At 39.5% G+C, this 20,781-nt stretch overlaps 1 protein-coding gene across 14 annotated transcripts in view; it reads left to right on the forward strand.

Annotated features, from left to right (window-relative positions):
* The window catches only part of DUSP22 (dual specificity phosphatase 22), an 80,873-nt gene that overhangs the window by 44,371 nt on the left and 15,721 nt on the right, over nt 1-20,781 (forward strand). For all 14 annotated transcript variants that reach the window (XM_071736537.1, XM_071736539.1, XM_071736538.1 and 11 more), the window contains 2 exons: nt 125-158; nt 8,240-8,322. In XM_071736537.1, the coding sequence (XP_071592638.1) occupies nt 125-158; nt 8,240-8,322 (117 nt within the window). The remainder of the gene's footprint in view (nt 1-124; nt 159-8,239; nt 8,323-20,781) is intronic.

Genomic DNA, 20,781 nt, shown 5'->3' on the forward strand with positions numbered 1-20,781 from the left:
TTTTTAGATTGCATTTGACAATAGTCTTCTGAAGTAGTATGTTCCATCCTGTATGCAAATTGAATTTTGTCAAATTGTCTTACCACAAGATATCTATATTTGATACTATATTTCTTTCTCACAGATTCTTCCTGGCTTGTTCATTGGCAACTTTAAAGGTAAGATTATTTTTATCATTATTTCTAGGATTACGGTCTTAGGGTGTATTTTAGCAGGCCTGTGGAATTCTCTGACATCTCAGCAGCTTCCTTAACCCCACCTTGCTTCATTTCTGGATTCACCTGGTAGCACTCAAAGAAGAATTTGTTTGCTTTCTCATCTGTGTCGTGTGCTCCAAGTACTTCAAGAAAAGAAAAATGAATGACATCTCCTCAGAGCATGCTTCAGCTGGAATTCCTAAACACTGCCCTGCCTTAAACAACTCCTGTGCTTGGCAGGCAACCTTGTAAGCCAGGCAGATTCTTTGTAAAGCTTATTTCAAGCCCTCCTTATAAGTAAAGGATTAGTATGCCTCCTGCTCATTGCTCTCATTATTTTGGTTATTTCTAACAATGTCTGAAGAGTTCTGTTACCAGTGCTTGCAGACTGATGGCTGTAGATAGGTCTGTCTGACCACTGATACTTGTGCTGTCTGTGTTGCAGATGTAAGATTCTCTGGATTTTTTTCCTTTTTGCATGAGGTTTACTTTTCGTGTACAGAAAGACAGAACCATATTTAGACAGCACAGGAAATTTTATGTCGACATTCAAATAAATGACCTAGTCTCAAAGAACTCTGTTAACAGCAGTTCCAGATGACTGTCCCTACTCAGAAGTAAACCAGTTGTGCCTATACAATCATTTTGATACATATAGACCCTGTATTTCCTACTCCTGTGTACAACAGCAAAGCAGGACTCACAGGGGATACTGTGATATCCTGTCTTTCCTGGTCTGATACCACAGCAGGTCTGTTAAGATTGAACAACATCTGCATTGGATTTAGATGTTGCTGCACCTCCCATGTCCACCCTTGCTTCCTCACTCCCCCTCAAATCCTGAAACCTGTGAGTTTGGTGGTTTTTGCCCAAGTTACCTGCCTCTGGACCTGCTAAGCTGTGTTGGTCCAATGCTTGCTACCCCTGGAGCCAGTCACCTTGAGAGGCAGCACGGAGGGACATGTTAAGTTAAAAGCTGACTTTTGCCACAAAGGGAAGCAAACACAAATACAGTGGGTAGTATGTGAGAGGGAGTTAACCATGCCATGGTTAGGAAAGTGAGATCTTGGAGATGAGTTCTTGCTGGTGGAAGCAGGTAACAAAAAACCCAAAAAAAGAAAAAATGCAGGGAAAAGAAGAAAATAAGGAGAAGAGGATAATTTTGAAAACGCTTTGGACAGGCAATTGCGTGGGCCTGTGACAAAACTTAACTTAGTCATGGCCATGGTGCTTCCTCTTCTTGTTTTCTGGTTGGTTTTTTTTTTTTTTTCATTTCCTGTCAAGTCGTTTAGGAGAGAGGCAGGATGGGGAATTTGATAGTGGATTTTTTGATAGTGGAATCCTTTAGGTTCCAAGCTGTCTGTAAGGGTGGGTGGGATGGGCCCAAGGAACCAAGGTCCTTCATCTGTCCCTGTGGCTGTTCTGCTGGTAAGCCCCTGACAGTCTGCCCAGGGGAGCAAAACTCAGCTGGTGGCTGGTGCCATTCTGTTTTCAGATGATGAACATTTTGACCAGCTGAGGGGGGGCAACATCGGTGCCAGGGCCAGTGACCCTCTTGCTTGTGCCACTCTGGCCACTCAGCTGTGTGCCTTGCCAGTGGTTCTGAAATGGTGGATCAGGTCAGTTCTGTGTGCACGTGAAGGTGGTGTGAGTGGGCAGTGTTTCTGGGAGTTCAGCTGAAAAACAAAAGCTGAGGCTGAAGTGCTTCAGCTACATCTCTAAAAAAGAGTAAGGATGGATTTGCTTTAATCTCAGCGTTTGTGGTTGGAATATTTTTTTAATTGATTAAAACTGTTCATTTATGTATTGCTCTGACCTTTGCTCACATTGCATTTAATCATTACCTTCTACCATAATGAGTATATGTTGTTACAACCTCAAATCAGCTACCTTACCTGGAAAGGAAGAGAAAAGGCTGGGGTTACAAAAGCTAATTTCTATAGTTGTATCTTTTTCAGCATCCCCTGCCCCTCAACATCTCCGCTGCCTTGCTGCTGAAGAGCAATTGCAATCAGCTTTTTGTGCAGTGAAGTCAGCCCACTTAGTACAGGCTGTTGGTTAATCACCAGTGTACTTTTCTGGAGGAGTTTGATTATCATGTTCTCAGGGTATGTTCAGATTTGTGGCACTTTTTCAAAAAGTGACTCGTGAGCTTTGATAGACCCATAGAGGAGGGGATCTGAGAAATACTCAGCAGCATATGCAGTTGGGATTGGTTAGAGTATCTTGATTTGGGCAGCTGAAATGTCTGGGTTTACAAAATTACCTGCTGTAATGCATTTTTGAGCAGTCTCCTGTTTCTTCAGCCTCAGAGTGATGGCTTGAATTGAATAAACTTGCATCTGGACAATAAGGAGTAATTTGGGGTTCCTGGCATGGTGCAGCACACCGGGACACAGGGCTGAGGAGCTGTGGCACCCTCTGGGTCTGTGTGCAGGGGGTAGAGACGAGGGAGCCTCTCCAGGAGATGAGTCAGGGGAATCTCTTGGGTTGCTCTGATCTGCCCTCTGGAGGATGGATAGCCTCCCCTCCTCCCTCCAGTGACTCCTCAGGGAGCCTGGGCAGGCAGGGTTGCCATAGTTAGGTTTAAATACTCCTGTCTGCCTGCTGCATGGGAGAGCTCTGGGGACACTGTCAGACTGGGAAGAGGCAGAGATTATTCTGGGTGGGTTCCTTCCTGCAGAGTGAAAGCAGGATGTTGAACACTGTAGTCCTGGAGGGATGCTGTCAAGAGAAGACATTCAGCAATTGTTCCAACTGGGGAATTATTATTGATTATTCATTAATTTTTCTACTTTATGTATACGGTTTCTTACTGTCTTTAGGCTTAATCAACTTAAAAAGTGTCCGTGACATTGGAAGCAGAAACTTCTTTGTATTTGATTGGGAGATACACAGAGTCCCAAGGAAAACATGAAATAAGTGTGTTGTGGAAGTGGGTGCTGAGCTTGATGCTTCTGGTTTAATGCTGTTGCACAAACCTTTAAGAGAGGGGCCTTATGTAACCACATTAGGGTAGAAAGTTGTATGTAGTCCTGATTTTAGAAAGCACTGAAGTGCACGCTGGAATTCCCCTAAGTCCACGAGACTTGAGCACATCCCAGGAAAACATTCCTGGAAAAGCAGGGTTCTCAGCATGTGCTTAAGTGCTTGTCATAAGATCTGTAAGCATGATTCAGCTCATTAATAGCACATTGAAACTGTGGTATGTTCCTGAGAGAGTGTATCTGAGATTACACAGCTAGAGGGCAGAAAAATTCAAGAAGAACCACAGATGTCTACACAAAGTACCAATACTGAGTTTGATCTGAAAGCCCAGAAGGAAGCAGAGCTCTAAGGCTTCTTCAGTGAGTTAATGAGTTATTTCTTTGCAAATAGGAGAGTGAGGGGATAAGAGAGAAAAATCAGGGAAGAGAAAGATTAAATTACTTCTTCCCACCTCTAATTTGGGGAAATTTTGGGTTGTTCCATTGTACCTTACAGATGAAATTTAATCCTCTCAAAGGACAAATAATTTGTTGTGGGATTGCAGGTCTACTTCTCTTCTGCACTGGAAATGTGATGTCCCCAGGAAGGCATCTGTGCTTATGATGAAAATAGGTGCTTTGTTCCTTGACACAGGGCTTTTTTAGCCTGTTTCTTTGCACAAATCAAGTCTTATGAGGAGCATCTGAGGGAACTGGGGTTGTTCAGTCTGGTAAGAAGGAAGCTGAGGAGAGATCTTGTCACTCTCTACAACTTCCTGTAAGGGGGATGTCTCTTCTCCCCAGAAACAAGCAACAGGATGAGAAAATGACCTCAAATTGTGCCATGTGAGGTTTAGATTGGATATTAGAGGAAACTTCACAGGAACGGTAAATAAATAATGGACTAGGCTGCCCAGGGAGGTGGTTGAATCAACATCCCTGGTGTTTAACAAACATATCAATGTGGTGCTTAGGAACATGGTTTAAGCACTGGATTTGGTAGAGTTAGGTTAATGGTTGGTAGAGCTAGGTTATGGTTGGACTCAATGATCTTAAAGGTCTTTTTTGACCAGAATGATTCTGTCAAATAGAAAAAAGTACCACTTATTTGAGTGTAGGCTCAAAATGGATGCTTGTTTGGTTCCAAACTGAAAGGTGTAGCAGTAGCAAGCACCAGACACTCAAGAGTGTTTCTACCTTGAATATTAAAGAGCAGAAGGTTCCTTCCTTCCATGTAATTGAATTTGTAAGATTCAAGTTTTTCCAATGGAATATTTGGGGGTTTTTTATTTGAAAGGGAAAGCCACAGTATGAGGTTTAATTCCCCCCCCAGGGAGTCCAGCGTTGCTGTGGATGAGCTGGAGTATGTTGGGAAAGTTTCTGCCCTTCCCATCATGGAAAGTCAGTGCCCAGCAAGTGGTGTCTAAATCCAATTAACTCCTGCTACCAGGAGCTTTTTTTTTTTTTTTTTTTTTTTAAGAAAAAAGCTTTATTTCAGGTACTGAACATGGGAGAAGGAAGACATTTTATGGTTACTCTCATTAAATAGAGTACCAGATCCTTTTCCCAACCTTTCTTATTCCCTGAAAAAGTCCTTCTGAGAGGCTGAAACAACGTGTATTCGAAGATAGTGTGGAGACAGGATATGTGGAGTTTCTGTTGGTGTGCTCAGTTTCTCTGCATGTGTGTTTCTGTATGTACAAATCACTGAACTCACAAAAAGCTCTCCCTTTGGGAAACCATTCTCAGGATAGCTAATTTGCCTTCTTTAAGCACTTGCCTTGTTTTTGTGTAAATAACCTAGAATTTTTACACTGAAAGCTTAATAGCTTGCTGTGTTATAGGAACAGGTCTGTCTTTTCAGAGTAACAACAACACAGTCAGAAATATAGGCTCTGGAGAAGGAAGAAGTGAGAATGTCTTTAGCTTGCGATAGCTGTCTAATGGGAGGAAAGGTGACAAAATTAAAATAAACTAACCTTACTTTGTGGAGACATTAATCTTCTATATTCACAAGCGAATTGCAGTTAAGGGTTGCAGATCAGGCCCATATCTTTGTAATGCCCTTTCCACCCCCTCCCCCCACTTCCTGGCAGGATGCTTTTGTATTTTGTTGTTAGAAAAAAATATCTTAGAAAAAGATTCTACAGCTGTTTCTTCCCATCTAAATGCATAAAGGGAAAAATTTTTATACCTTACCTTGCACCTCTATGGAGGTACTAAAATACTAAAGTAAGAGAGAATGATTTGGTGTACATTTAGACTTCATTGCCCTTGTATTGGAGTCACTGATGTGTCATAATCAGGGTGGCTGGAGCAGTATTGTCTGTCTTCTGGTATAGAGGGGATGGAAGCACAATATGGTAGGTGGTTTGCTCCCCAGCCACACCGTAAGGCTTCCCACAGATGCAGGGAAACAAATTCTGCATGTCCCTCACTCCCCCCACATCCCCCATTTTGATGACTTTGCTATTTATGCTTTTGGACTAAAGTGTTTGCAGCTCTTTTGCACATGAGTAGAGGTTAAGATAGGAATCATAGAATGACACTGAGGGGAAAAAGCTAAATATAGGGGTGGTAGGGAGAGAGGAAGACTTTCCCCAGTGTGCTCTGTTGTGTGAGGAGAGAGTTTCATAAAGGTTTACTCAGAAGGCCACATCAAATGAGAAACATTTTACTGTATGAAATAGAATATTAGACTGTGAAGAATAATACCACATTTGAGGGATCCTTTAGGGATATACAGGATGGACTCTTTCACAGAATCACAGAATGTCAGAGGGTGGAAGGGACTTGTGAAGATCATTCAGTCCAATCCCCCTGTCAGAGCAGGAAAGAAAGAGCTTTCTTCCATCTTCAAGTTTGGAAATGGGGTGTTTTGTACTGATTTTTAAAAGTAAGCCTGCATGTGATTGTACAGCACTATGCTACAGCAAAGAAGTAAGAATTGCTTTGAAAATGGTGTTTTTTCTGGCTTTTTGTGGTCCTTTACACAACCCCTTAATTTATTTTTGTAATTTATAGTATGAGACCAAGTGACAGGATATAATTTGTATTGCTGTTTAAATAGCTTTGTCTGTAGTATCTGCAGAAACTTAGGCAGGTACCAGGGGAACCTGGGGAATTTCCACTTTGAAGACTGTTTAGAGTTTAGATCCAAGTAATACAGTCTTCAGCTGGGAAGCTTTTTCTACTCTGCTTTTGTGATACGAATGTTCATTTCCTAAATTCATAGAGAACTTGCTGGTTACCCTGGGATGCAGGTCTGGGATAGCCATTTCCAGCTTTTTGCCTTATGTGGCAAGCCTATTCCTAGCATGTGGGTCATACTGATAAGCAGAGACTGGGGTCTCATGTAGCCTGGTTTGCATTGACACTGGGAGTTCCAGACAGCAGGACCTGACATCTGCCCTTTGCCTTTGGAGAACAGAACATGGTGGTTTTTAGGTTGGCTTCTTTAGGTTGGCTTCTGGGCCTCCAAAGCCTTGCCTGCTTTGGTGTTTGCTGAGGAATCAAGACTGTTCTATAAATTTATTATCTTATTAAAAAAAATCTGAAGGTCAGGGTATTAGAAGACTTTTCCCGGCAAACATTTTCCTTTCTTCTTCGAAATGCTTGAGATTTTAAAGAAATTTTTAATTGTTCTGTAAATCTAGAACTTAGCTCTATTTCAGACAGATTTTGTGTTCCTTCCTGAAAGGTTAGGCATCTGTGTTGATTGTGCAGGCTTGTCCAATAGCAAGTGAAATCAATGCAGTTCTGACTCTTCTTTCCATTTTATTAGCCTTAGAGAAGCTTTCATAATCAGATTAGGTTTAAATTTTATTGCCTGTTACTTTGCTGATTTGGATCTTGTCTATGGGGCAGCATAATTAAAAGTCCAGTTTGTCTTTGTGATGTAAAAAAGGCATTGAAATTTTGTAGTCAAGTGAAATAAGATGAAGCAAGAGATGCTAATTGAACTCTTGCACATATATAAAGAATGGACAGGTGATGTTATTGTTATTTTTGTACCTAGAGAGAGCCGGTTTGAAACCTTTGTGGTCAGTGCTCTTGTTTTGTGTGTGCAACCAGGCTAATATGAACAGATTGTATGGGCAGATTTGGAAGGCAGGTGTTCACCTCACAAAACCACCGCTGTAGTTGCTATGGTGTGCTGTGCCATTCTCAAGTGAAAAGGTCAAAAGTAAATGGACACAAAATAAGTTCTATCTGCATTAGTGATTCTTTGAGGTAATTTTCTGGCATACTAATGGTGTAATAAGGGGAAAGTTGCTCACTGATTACAGGTAAACTGTTGTATCTCCTTTCTCATAGAAACAAACCAATGCTTTCACACTGTCTAGCACTGAATTTTCAGTCACTCCAGTTTGCTTTCCAGTTTTGAATGTCTGAAACCCTTTGGTTACAGGTTTAGGAACCACCTTTTCACAACTGTGTTTCCTTGCTATACCTTTTTGCTTTTTCATATAATTGGTAACTTTATCATCTCAATTTCCCTTCGGACTTAAAATTATTGTATGTATTGCCTAAATGCACATTTTTCCCTGCTGGTCCACAGAAAGGTAAGAATTTAGCTACCATTTTGGCTTGCCCCTTAGTATGTCAATTCAAGTTATACAGTTGGCTTCACTTCTCAGACCTGGATATCGTGAGGTCTGTCACCCAAGTGAAAACATATCTTCTGAAGGGGATTTGTGGATAGAGAGGAGATAAACTATTTCTTGTACAGCTCTGACTGCTTGGTCAGATGGCCATCACCTGCAGATAGGCGTTCACAGACTTACATTTCAGATGCAAAATACATGAAACTTCTGACTTAAGAACACATTCCTGAGTCGCTTAAGCTTGTTCTTTATATAGTGTATAATTTGTTTTGGAGTTAGAATGTGCCTTCCTGTTACCCTCTCTGGTGATGGTGTTCTAGAACAGCTGCATGTTGGGGTTTTTTTCTCTATGAAGCTTCAAATGTATTTGTACTAATGATAAGTGATTTTCAGTGTGCACGGTGGAATGAGGAGTGGGCTATTTCAAGAGATTAAAGAAATTCTCTAACTTTTTTTCCCTTTATCACAGATGCCCGAGATGTAGAGCAATTGAGTAAGAATAACATCACGCACATTCTTTCAATCCATGACAGTGCCCGCCCCATGCTCGAGGTAAGAGGTGAGGGGTCTCTCTGGTAAATCCTTACCTTGCAGATGATGGCTATAGTCATCTTTGGGTTAATTTCTTGTGCTGTACCGTTGAAACTGATCAGTTTGAAAATCAGTTTGAAACTGATTTTCTTGTGGAAATGTTTTAACAACTGTAGTTTTGGGATTCCATCATGGATTTTGTTGTTACTCCTGTAATCGCAACAAGAAATCTTAACTGACAAAGAGACAATTACAGTGTCAGTCAATGTAACAAAATAGTGGGATTGTGTTGTTAATTTATCCTTAAAGGTAAGTTTTGTTCTGTGTGGAGTTCAAGCATCACATAAATAACATTATTTCTGTTCCTTCCCCACTACCAGCCTTCCTTTGTTACTTAGGCTCATTGTTTGAATCTTTACAGCAGATGGTTGTGTAAAATGTTTGCAGTCCTTTTCTGTGTAAAAAAGCCTTATTTAGGCTTGAGGTGCAGGAGCAACCTGTGCTTCCTCATATAATGCATCTAATATAGGAAAGCACCTGTAGGTCTCCAACACATGAAAGATTTGACATGAAAGATTTGGGACTAGGCTGCAGGTCTCCTGTGTTGGACTGTTGTTCTCTCTTCTTTAAGCCAGTTTACCTTGGAAGGAGAAGAGTTTGGGTTTTGCTACACCTTGAAATCCTGCTATTTTATTTATGTTGGGAACTGTTGTCCCCTTAAGTTTGCTTGTTCCTTCCCTGCATTCCACTTTTCATGTAATATAGCAAAATAGTGGGTAAGGCAGTTGCTGCTGTTACCCCTCGATGCTGCTGGGAACCTCTGCTTTTTAGTCCTTTTTAAAAAGTCTCTAGAGAATTCAGTCCTTAAACTACAGAATTTCCACCTCTCTCAGGCAAATCCATAGATGAGCTGAACAAAAGGTGTCCCTAGTGGGTCACAATTAAAACCAAAATCAAGTTACTGGTGAAATCAGGGTTGACCTTGAACTTAAAGTGTGCTGAAGCAGAGCTTTAGCAGTTGACTGTATGTTCATTTGACTTCTGTTGTGCCTGATGCTTGTTAAGACTGAAACACTGAATTCCAAGAGTGCTCTTTGTAGAAGAGGTGAAAAATTGTCCTGAGTAAGGTAGGTGTAGTATGTCCTCTAGAGTGCTATTCTCTAAAATGAGTAGTGTTTTATTTTTTACCATTATTAGAAAAGTAGGAAGACTAATTTTGGCACAGATCAAGTACAGCCTGAGGACAGTGTTTCTTGTGATGTTGGTAGTTTTGGCAGCCCGCGTGCTGCCACCTTGCTTGTGGTAGCACATCTCTTCTGTGAGGTTGCATGGTAGATACATCCTGGGAGCTTTTGAGGATTAAATATATACAATTCACCTTTTCTTTTTCTAGTCACTCCCATAAAAGACAGGAAGAATTATATTTGTCTGTTCCCAAACTGGTTCACACTAGTGTCCCAGAAGTTACTGTGGCATTGGAACAAGTAGGGGCAGGTTGAGGATGGACTTGATTTGTTCATCCCTGCTTCTGAAAGAAATGTTTCTGCAACCATGCCTTCTCTTTTCTCAGCATGCAATATACTCCCTTATGTGCTGGTCTGGAAAACAACTATTAACTTCTCAGTTTTTAAAGTAGTGGAAGGATTTAAAATTTCATTTGTTTAGGAGCTGAGCAGCTTATTAATTACTTTGCCATTCACGGTCTTACTGTGCTGCTTGTTGGCAACTAGATGCTTCTGTTTAGGAACAAGAGCCTAGAAAACATCTGTTTTCTTTATATTATTAACTTTTTTATTTACATCTTTGCCAGGTTGTAGATAGGTTTGTTACAGCTTGCATATCCACATTGTGCTCAGGGTCTGATCTTAAGTCCACTGAAGTCAAATGGGAGTGCTTTCCCTTTCCTTGCACTGTGGTGGTTATGGTCATCTTCTGCTAACAATATTTTATCTCAAGTATTTCCTTGTCAACCAAGAGGAAATGCTGCAAATACTTAAAGCTTTTTGTGCAGGCTGTGGAAGGTAAGTGTTTTTAGACATGGAAAACTCAGTAGTGTTGTAGTAACGTTACCAAAGAAGGTTTGGCCTTTTTTGTCTCTCTGTGGAACAAATAAATATGGATGCATACACTGGCTCCCAGAGATCACAAATTACCCGTATCTTGCTTGCCAGATTTTGAAGTTTCAGTAGTGACTGTTTTGATGCAATAGTATTTCTGATGAAGCACCTAAAGCTGATAAGGGTGGGTAGAGAGTGAAAACTACTGATCTGGCTTTGTTGTCCCTTAGCATGCAATACTCAAGAAGTTAAAGTAAACATCAGAGTATGTGGTAAACGCCAACTACAGACTTGCTACAGACTCCAAAATTATTTTCCACTGTTGTAACTTACTGCATTGCCCCTCACATGTTATGGATAATTTTTACTTGATTGCTTAAAATACAGTACTATTTAAAAAGTGTGCTTTCCTCTGCATTTTATACATCAGTATTTGGATAAATGCTGCTTTAATTCCTCTTAAGTTTATCAATTAGAAAATGATAGAAAAATTTAACAGGAAGATATTGTATTTATTTAGGTTACATAGTATGTGCCTGCTGAGAAATAACTTACAAAAAAGAAGAATGTTTTCTTACTGAAATTTGCTTTCAAACTTTATCTCAATGATAATTTACAAATCCTCATAAGTATCTGATTAATTGGTGGCTCACAATCAAAGTTTGGCCTTAGGAAGTTATTGGAATAACTGGATAAAATAAGTGTAAAAATCAGTTGTATTCTAAGACACTTTATACCGTTAGACATTGACAGCCTGCATTAAATACAAGACACAGAATTAATTGCTCTATAAATCTTTGAGTGATTTAGATGGGTAAGAATTTGCCAAATTTGTCCTGAACTGTCTTGCTGTATTGCCCCTTAGTTCTTTTTTTTTATAAACTGTTGCAAGGAAATTTGTCCTTGAATAAAACCAATCCTGAAATTAATTTATATTTAAAGAGCATCCAAAGGATATTGTTCCATTGAAATACACCATTGCTCTACAGGATCCTAACCATTTAGGTAATAAGCGTTTTGTAGTTTAAAAATGCAGGTTCATAACCCCATCACACAAAAAATACAACCTACAAGTAACTGGTAGCCTGTCCAAGAGAAAGCACTGCATGCTTTGTGGAACAAGGTTTGTTATTTCAGATGCACAGAAGTCACCCCCTGAGTAAGAGTGATGTCCAGCAACACCGTGTGTGTTCCTGCAGAGGCACAGAGGCAGCAGCCTTCGTGAATCAAGTTGGCTCCTCCAGAGCACTTTGGATGGCTGCCCATGGAACACTCACTCACAGATGTTTTATAAATCCACACATAAGCCGTATACAGAGGAGAATAATTAAGTTTCTTGCCACCTGCTTTCTAATCTATTTCTCAGCAAGTTCAGGTTTAAAAATTTTCGAATTTGAGAGATACCGAAAGGCAGATGGAGAAACATATCTCAGAGTGTGCTTTAAATAATACTGTATCTGGCAGTGACCTGTTGGATCTATCCAGCAGGTTGTCAGCTCTCTGTAGTTCTGTAAAAACTTTGACATACTCCCCCGTGACATTCTTCTCTCTAAATTGCAGAGATGGATTTGGCAGGACTGTTTGGAGTAGGTTGGATGGCTCATACTGGGATCTTCATTGTAATATTGATCTTCATCAATGACATAGACAGAGGAATCAAGAGCACCATCAGTGCAGACCAGTTTGCAGATGATGCCAAGCTGAGTGGTGCAGTTGACATGCCTGAAGGACAGCATGCTGTTCAGAGGGACCTGGACAAGCTTGAGAAGGTTGCTGTGTGTAGTGCAGGGAGGAGTACAGCTTGAATCCTTAGGGAGGAAGGGGTGCTAGAAGTTTTGTTCAGACAGTCACTCTGGCCCAGTTACAGAGAGGTATTATCTGCAGGGAGAGGTGGGGATGGATGGACATTCCCCAGGTCCTCATGTGGAGGACTCGCCTCATAGAACAGCATGATACATATGGCTGACAAATGATGGCACATAGATTCAGACTGGAAGCAAAACTTTTTCCCTTGAAGGTAAGCAACTGTTGAAATACCCTGCCAGAGGCAACAGTGGATTTTCTTGCATGCTCAGTTTTTTTTTGGAAGTTGATTCAGGACAGGCTGGTTTACAGAGCTTTTGCCCTTTATAGCCAGAGCATTTCACGTTCCTTGTACGTCCGAGATGCTTTGAGGTGCTGCCAGTTGTGGTGACTGTTGTGGATGTTGTAGACACCTGTCCCTCTATCAGGATGTGGATGGCTTCTTTCAATGGGTCAACACACCGTTGCCAGCTACTAGTAGTTTGATTGTTGCTTTTGATCTGCAACAGAGGTTTGATCTAGTAAATACCTGAATCCCATTACCAGTGGTTGTGGAGTTGGAGTGAATTTATTTATAGCATTATCATTGTCAGCCTGACCCCTGTTGCATCACAGGAGGCTCTGTGTGCTGCACTCATCATGGAGACATCATAATGATCACAGTGATGTACATCTTAAATCAACAGCAGGTTACCTGGGCACTCCTGTAGTGTCCTCTGCCACAAAAACTTTGTTGTTCACTATTTATGACAAAGTGTATTGATAAGTTTTTGTGTGTGTACTGCTTCTGTATGCATGTCTGGTCTCTTCTTTCTTTGTTTTCTATTGCTGCAGAATACTTGTTTTATTTTTAGTGTGTCGTTTTTTCAGATGAGGAAAGAGTATATCAGTATATGTGGTGGTTTCAATTACAGTTCAAGTAATTTGGATGAAGTATCAGTAAATGAAAACCCAACAAAACATGACTGATTTTTTTGATCGGAGGGTATTGTCATCTCTCTGCTCAAACATCTTTCACAGCTGTTTCAGGCATCTCCATTTCATGTGAGCAGCCAGTCTGTGTCCCTGTGATACTTGCATAGCAGAGGTGATTCTGTTTCAAGTATTGCTGCTTGTGGTATTTCTTCTCCAAACAATAAGAGTGATGTTAAAGCAGTGTATGGAATTTTTAAAATATTGCAATAATGTTTTCTGGTTGCTAAAAAGTATTTATTTGATCCTATTCACTGAAAATTTGATCTTCTTTAACTTAAAATACTAGCTTTGTAGCTAGTAGTTCCCCCTCATTCTGCATAGTTAACCAGAGCACCTGCAGAGGACAGGTTTGGGTTTTTTTTGTTATTTTCTGATGTCATAAATAATACGGTGTTAATCTGGCACATACTAGCTCCAGAGCAGTGGTTTTTTTCTCCCCTTTTTCCTGAATGGATGGCTATCAAGTGGATGACTATCTACCCCCCTGTCTTGTGGGAGGGGTGGGGGAGGTAGAGAAGAGATGATTGATGTCTGAGCTTCTTTCTTGTCCAGTCTGTTAACTTGTGCAGCCAGCACAACTTAAATGAACTATTTCTTTAATAATAAAAAAATTCACAGTCAAGGCCATCTTATGAAAAATAATTTTTTCCTTGCAAGTTTAAAAAATTTAATTAAAGTGTAAAAATAAGTCTTCAAATATTCAATATATAGGAAGCTGAACTGAAAGGGAAGATCACAGTTTAAAATGATCTGTGCTGATCTTTTAGCACAATCGTTCATACTCCCTGAGTTAACAGTCAAATGTATTAACCAAATACAGGTAACACAAAGATTCTAACTGGAACAGAACCAGTAAGTCTGAGAAATAGAAATTGTAGAAAAATAAGGATGCTACTCAGAAGCTGCATAGCTCCTCTGCACCAGTTTTATCACTGCTGAATGCTGTGATACACCTTTCCTGTAAGGTGTTAAGGATGGAAAAAATTGCAGCTAGGGAAATCACAAGAGGAAGTACTGGACCAAGTTAATGAATTAAAAAAGAAAAGTGTATCACTAGCTGATAAATCCAGACCTTAGGAGGACAGTGAAGAGCTACATGACTGGATACCTATCAAAACTGAGAAATGTTTCTAATATCAAATGGGCATAGCCTGCAGACCTGGTGTAGATAATGCATTCGTATCAGCTTGCATCAAGATCTGAATTTCGTTCCATATTTTTCAGGTCTGTCTGAACGTTTTAAATCTTAATGCAGTCTTAGCTGGAAGTGACTTGCATATTTACAGAAGATCTTTAGACTATACATGTGCAGTTTTTTACGAAAGGAAAACTAAGTTATATTCTCTAATAATTAATATAATAGTATATAATTTATTATTATTATGTGCAGCTCTGGCACAATGCAAATGATCTGCTTAACATAGTTTGTGAATAGTATTTTTTCAACTATTTTGGTTTTTGTTATAGAAACCCACTGTATCTGCTATTAGCAGTTAATATGATGAGGATTGCTATGTGGGAGCTTTTAGTGAAGTTTTGAAGGGAGAGATCATAATATCCTTTTGGTTTTCTGATTCTTTCCAGCACCAGATTCTAGAAACTTTTTTCTTTCTTCCATGGTTGCCCATTCTGGACTGACTGAATTTTTTATATTCATGTATAACAAGAATTAGCCTGTGCTAAAACAGAAAAAAGAATTGCTGTGCTGTACCCCCAGGTCCCCCAGCTGATAACTATCTAAGTTCTGGAAGCTGACATAGTGCTTTCTTTGGTTCTGTGAGCTGAAGATGTATCCTCACACAGGCACCAGTCCAGAAAGCATATCTCTGCTTAACACAAAATAACTAAATAGGGAAATACTGGGAAACCAGTCAGCCCTACTTTTTTTTTTTTTTTTTAAAGAAAAGGATGTGCTAGTTCTGGACATATGGAGCTCACAGTGAGACCCACCAGTCTATTAAAACCACATTACAATGTTGGGTAGCATACAGAGGCTTTGACCTGTAGGAGGCCATTCATTCATATATGAACATTGCTTCTTAATGACATTATGAGAGAAGTCTCTTCTGAATATGGTTTAGCAACATGTTCTCTGCATGAGCTCTGCTTTCTTTGGTATCCAGCCCAAAGACTCATAGAAACTATTAGAGAGGGAAATGACAAAACAGCCTTCAAAATTGGGGTTTCTAATATCATATCACCAGATCATTGCTGTTGTATAAAGATCAGCTCTGCTAATTAATAATTTAGTCAAGTCAGACTTACATTTGTGTGTATAGTGCTAAGGTCTTATTTCATCAGTGTTGGAAGCTGCCTTTGTGCTACTGTCAAGAGGAAGTTTACAAACACTTCTAATAAAAAACTCAACTTTCTTCTGTGATGTTTCACTGCCTTTTCATGTTCAGGGTGAAACATCTCATGAGATGTTTCAGAAGACCATTCTGAGCAAAATAGCTACCATTTTTCTTTCGGGTGTAGCGGCACCAGAAGATTCTCTGCAGTTTGAAGTAATGCCCTGTCTGGCATTGGGTGTGCTAGTGAAGTTGGGAGCTCTGTCTAATTTTTCAAAATTACATTGGTAGCCTGCTGAAAAGCCTCCGAGAGGCCGTCGCAAAGCAGCTTTTAAAGTGTGTCAGACCAGGCCTTCATCATGAGTTTATGCTTGGTGGGAGATGCTGTGGTGATGCAGTGAGTTAGTTCAGTGTTTGAATTGCTCAGCACTCGCTAGCTGTGTTGGGGGAAGGATGTTCTCATAGTGCCAGGTGGCAGGGAGGAGAGGATCCTTCGAAGCTTTCAGTGTCAGGCTGTTTGCACGAGGGATGTTTAGACCATTAAATGTCTGGTGTTTCTCATTGCTTGGATACAGTGTTGATTGTAATATCAAATGCTCTGATTGGCTCTGTGCAGAGGTGATCACAGGGTATCACACATATAATTTGAGCATATTCCAGGGGCGTAGAGGTCACGTTCCATCATTCCATGAAAGAGAGAGGCAGGTGGGGTATGTTTGACTGTAGTACTCAGAAACCCCCTTTGAGGGTTAGGGATCAAGGGTGATAAGCTTTACTCTGATGTTAGAGATGCCCTGACTTGCTTGGGGGGTTGAATATATCATCTAATCAAGGCAAACTAACAGGGTCCTTCCTCTCAGCTGATACAGCCCTTCAGATATTCTTGGTGTGTCCTAAAGGAGATAAACCACAGTTTAGGATTAGCCCACTAGGTTTTTCTTGTACTCTGCATTCCATTAGGGGAGCCAGATTAGAATTGTAATAAAGTGTTAGAATTAGGAATAGCATGTGCGCAAGCAGAATTCCTAACTCTTCAACGTATCTCTTTTATCATTTTAGAAAGGGGTGATAGAGAGATGGGGAAGGCACACTTTAACAGGACACTTTATATATGTGCTTGGAATGTTCCAGCATTAATGCTATGGCCTTCTGAAAAGTGTCACTGAGACTACTTCCAAACAAAACCATGACTTGTAAAAACTATAGTATTATTCAAGGTAGTACAAATTCTGTTGAAGGAGCTTACCACTTTGTTGTTGATCTTTTTCATGTAATTTCAATTTCATTTATAATATTTTTTAGAAACAAACCTGACTCTGTTCACTAAAGTCAATTAGTAGGTTTTTCTGTTTTTTGGTTTTTTTTTTTTCTGAAACACAAATGTATTTTCTCTGAGTCATTAATGAAATCAGCACCAATGGTGATTGCTACAGAAAGTAACTGAAAGGACAAACAAACGGCCAAATGGTTTTCACTTTAGCAGGTTCAGTGTGGTGCATTATTGGACAAAACCCTTGATAAACTCTTGTTGGCTTGGCTTGAAGGAGCTTTGTGCTGGCAGCTCTCCACTTGAGCTTTTTTGCTGAAATGCCCCTAAACAAAAATAAGTCCTCCTGCCCTCATCTGTTGATGTGACGACTCAAATTAACACAGGGTTTTTGACTAACCTGAAAGAACTTGCCAGGTGCTGGAGGTTTTCTATTTGCATCTGCGTTCACAAATTTAAGTTTAGGGGTTTATGTTCTAAAAAAAATTTCTTGGAAGTCGTTGATAGTATCTTTACATAAATTTAAATAGAGGTTTACTGCCAAAAATACAACCCTGCTCTTTCTGAATTGGTTTTTTTTTTTTTTTTACAACCCCTTCCCCCCACTGCCTGCCTTTAGAAATTTTGTCATTTTAGGTTCTTTGCCCTCTCTTCTTACCTTTAACATTTGAAGTTCTGGATTCATGTTTCCAGTCCTGACTAGACACTGAGAAATATATATAGTGTAGTGGTGGGGACAAGGTTCTGAGAATATCTGTAAAAAAACATTACTTGGAAAATCCACTAAACTAAATGAAAAAATTAGTAGCGTTTTTAGTCCTTTGTCTTACTCTTATGCATACTATTTTGCTTGAGTACTCAGTTTTGTATAAAATTCACTGGACAGTTTTTCTTTCATGGATAAGCTGCATGTTAATGTGATTTAGGGAGTAATAAATCTGAGCATCATTCTCAATGACTTCAGAATGTCTTTGATCATTACAAAGGAGCAAACATCCATATAGGTGCTCATTTGTCTTGCAGTACTTTTAGCACCTTATCCCATTTGGGAGTTGAAATTATTCTTGGTATTGAACAATGAACTTTGTATGTGCTCTGAGATCCTATTCTCAATCACTGACCCATTATCTGACATGCAGCACTGGTAGATGTGTCATTTTGCTACTGTAAAATTCTATGTATTCTACTAAAAAAAACCCAAATACCAATTTTTACAAGTTTAGTTAAAATGAAACTGGAGTTTTTAAAATAAATAATAGATAAGTAGAGTAGAAACAGTGTTCGTTGAACTGGACTGCTATGTTTCCTGAGCACTACATGAAATACTGGATTTACTAATGAAGATTTAATTAGCTTATTTAAAAGCTAGTGATATTACAGAGCTGTAGTTCTATAGTCTTCCTGACTTTTCCAGATGTGAGTTTCCAATCTTAGTAGATTGATCTTTAAAATAATTAGAGATTTGAAAATGACTGCAATTCTGTTAATAACCAGTAAAGCCTCCATACCTATGTGTGTGTGTGCCTAAACATTTTTGGTTTTGACACTTTACTACTCACTGCAGCAGAACTGACAGTTCTAGAATGTGTTGAAATCGTGCAAATGGTTTTTTTTTGTTTGTCAAATAGCAGTGAATTTTAGCAATATTTCTTAACTCTCGCTTGTTTCAACTTTGACAATCTTGAAATCAGAATACTTGCTCTAGTTTTGTTCGCTCTCACTGTATCGGTTTAACTGTAGCATTTAGTTTCAGGGCCTAAGGGAGCAGAAATCTAGTTTTGGTGGTTACTCTGCTGAAACAGAGAACAGAAAAGTAAATTATGTTTTATTTTACTGGATTCTAGGGGTGTAATCTTGACGGGTTAAATACAGCAAGAGATATGGGAGTACTGATTTTATCTGGTGAAGGCATCAGTTAGGATCATTGTTTGAGTAAGGAGTAGGTTTGGAGAAGTGTGTGTGTTGAAGGGTAGGGCTGTTTGATGGTGAAGGTGATGGATGGAGAAAGGAAAGTGAGCAATGTTTTAAAAGTAACAAGTAGAAAGTAGTAGTGAATTGAGATGAGCAGAAGAAAGCTGCATTCAGCAACTTACTGACTTTAGAGCTTGATTTTGAATACATTCCATATGTATTGCATGTTTTATTACCTGAGAACATTCAGAACTTCTGTTTAGCAAAAAGGTGGGATTGCTTTTTTTAAAAAAAAGTGGGTAGTCTGGGAAGAAAACTTGTTTGGAGAGATAAGACATGACTGACACAGCTGTCATCTGAAGAAATGTTTGAATAACAAAATATTAGCAGTATTCAATAAATAAAGTGGGTGTATTATTTCATGTAGTATTTAAAAACCTATTTCTCTTTTCATCAGGTTTCTAATTGCAAGCCTTTTTCTTTGCTTTGAACAAATACTGTGTTTTGGGACAAGTAGCTATTCTGTGCATGTCTAGATGAATTGGTGAAATACCTGTTTTAAATTGTTCTTGTCCTTCATCCACTGAAGAATTTTTAGATACTGTCACTCCTAGGGAGTAAGAATGATTTCATTTTAAAAAATGAATTAATAAAATAAAGACTTCCATATGGTTTACATAAAATCTGTATCTGTCTTCCCATCATTATGAATATGCAGTTTTGGTTCAACTTTGGATGTTGCATCTGCAACCATATTCAAGTTTATTTAATGAAACTGCAAGGTAGGTACTGATGCAGCATTTGTTGAAATTTTCACCAGGAGCTGGTCTGCTTGACTCTTGAAAAGGCTCTTGATTTAACCTACTCTGGTTTAGTTGCTGTTTCAGTGACTGTTACCTTCTTACATTTACTTGCTTTGCAGTTTCTGAGGGGCAAACAAACTGCTAGGTAATAAAATAGTGATGTGTCTATCTTTCTTGCATGCTTAGTACCCTGTCTAAAATGTTGTAGATATTTACTTGTTTGTTTGGCATAAGCTGTTCTGCTTTGAAAGATCCTGTTGGGACAATTCTTAGATGTTATCTGCAGGGTATGTGCAGAGGAAGGATAATAGTCTTGTGGCACAAACAGACACATGATTCTGTGTAGTTGGGTTTTCTTCTGAACAGTCATGGAGAGCAGGGTTCAGTGATTAGTATCTTTCCATTGCCAATGTTTAAAAAAGAAAATCTATCCAGCATAAGCTCCGAAAAGCTAATTCCAGCAATCAACAGATGTTGATTTCCACATCTACGCAGAAATTCCTTTGGAGTTGCATTTATGAATACTTTCCCCATACAATTTCATGTTGTTGTATTTCAGGTGTTCGATTTTGATGCAAGATGTTTGAACCTATTATTATGGTTGCTATATCAACCAAGAGAAGCAAAACTTGATGGTAGGGTGGGATCCTCAGGAGTTACCAAATCTGACCAAACTGTTTGAGTCGAAGTCACTGAGAGTTTCACTGTTGATTTTTGTGGGATTCAGATTAGGTCACCTGCACAGTACTTGTGAGATCCCACCTCTAACTATTTCTGAGTTGAGTGTGTGATTATTTCCTCACAGGGAGGAGTCCATCACCACAGCCTTCCAAAAGCACCATACAAGTGACATGCATCGGTCACAATATCAAATTCCAGTAACTTTAGAAATCTCCTGTCTGAGAAGCTGTATTAATAAGGCTAATAGCTGTTGCTGAGCATTTGTGATCACAACAGTGAAAAGTGTGCTGTGGGCTTCACTGGGAGTTTTAAGTGGTGAAGACCTCCAGGATCAGGCTCTGGATGAGCCATTCAGTAACGTGTGTGGTCTTTCATAGGCGAGTTTCATGCTTGCTTGTGGTAGTGGGAACTAGCCAGCCATGACAAAAAAAGAACATTGTGGGTCCTAAAGGTTGTGCTGGTGCTACTTCTGCTTTTAAAGTGAACACAATCTGAAAACCCCTCCGCACTCAGCCTGTGAAGAGCACTCTGCATGTGCCATAGCTTCTAAAATCTGTGGAACAACTTGTGTCAGTGCATGCTGAAGGAGTGAACCTTCTGGCATGTACTACGCTTCAGAGTTAGCTCATCTCCTGCCTTCAGTTTTTTTCCTGTTTTTTTCCCTTGGTGGTGCAGAATTAGTGGCATGGAGT

The sequence above is a fragment of the Heliangelus exortis genome, chromosome 2 (genome assembly GCF_036169615.1).
Source record: "Heliangelus exortis chromosome 2, bHelExo1.hap1, whole genome shotgun sequence".
Lineage (NCBI taxonomy): Eukaryota > Metazoa > Chordata > Aves > Apodiformes > Trochilidae > Heliangelus > Heliangelus exortis.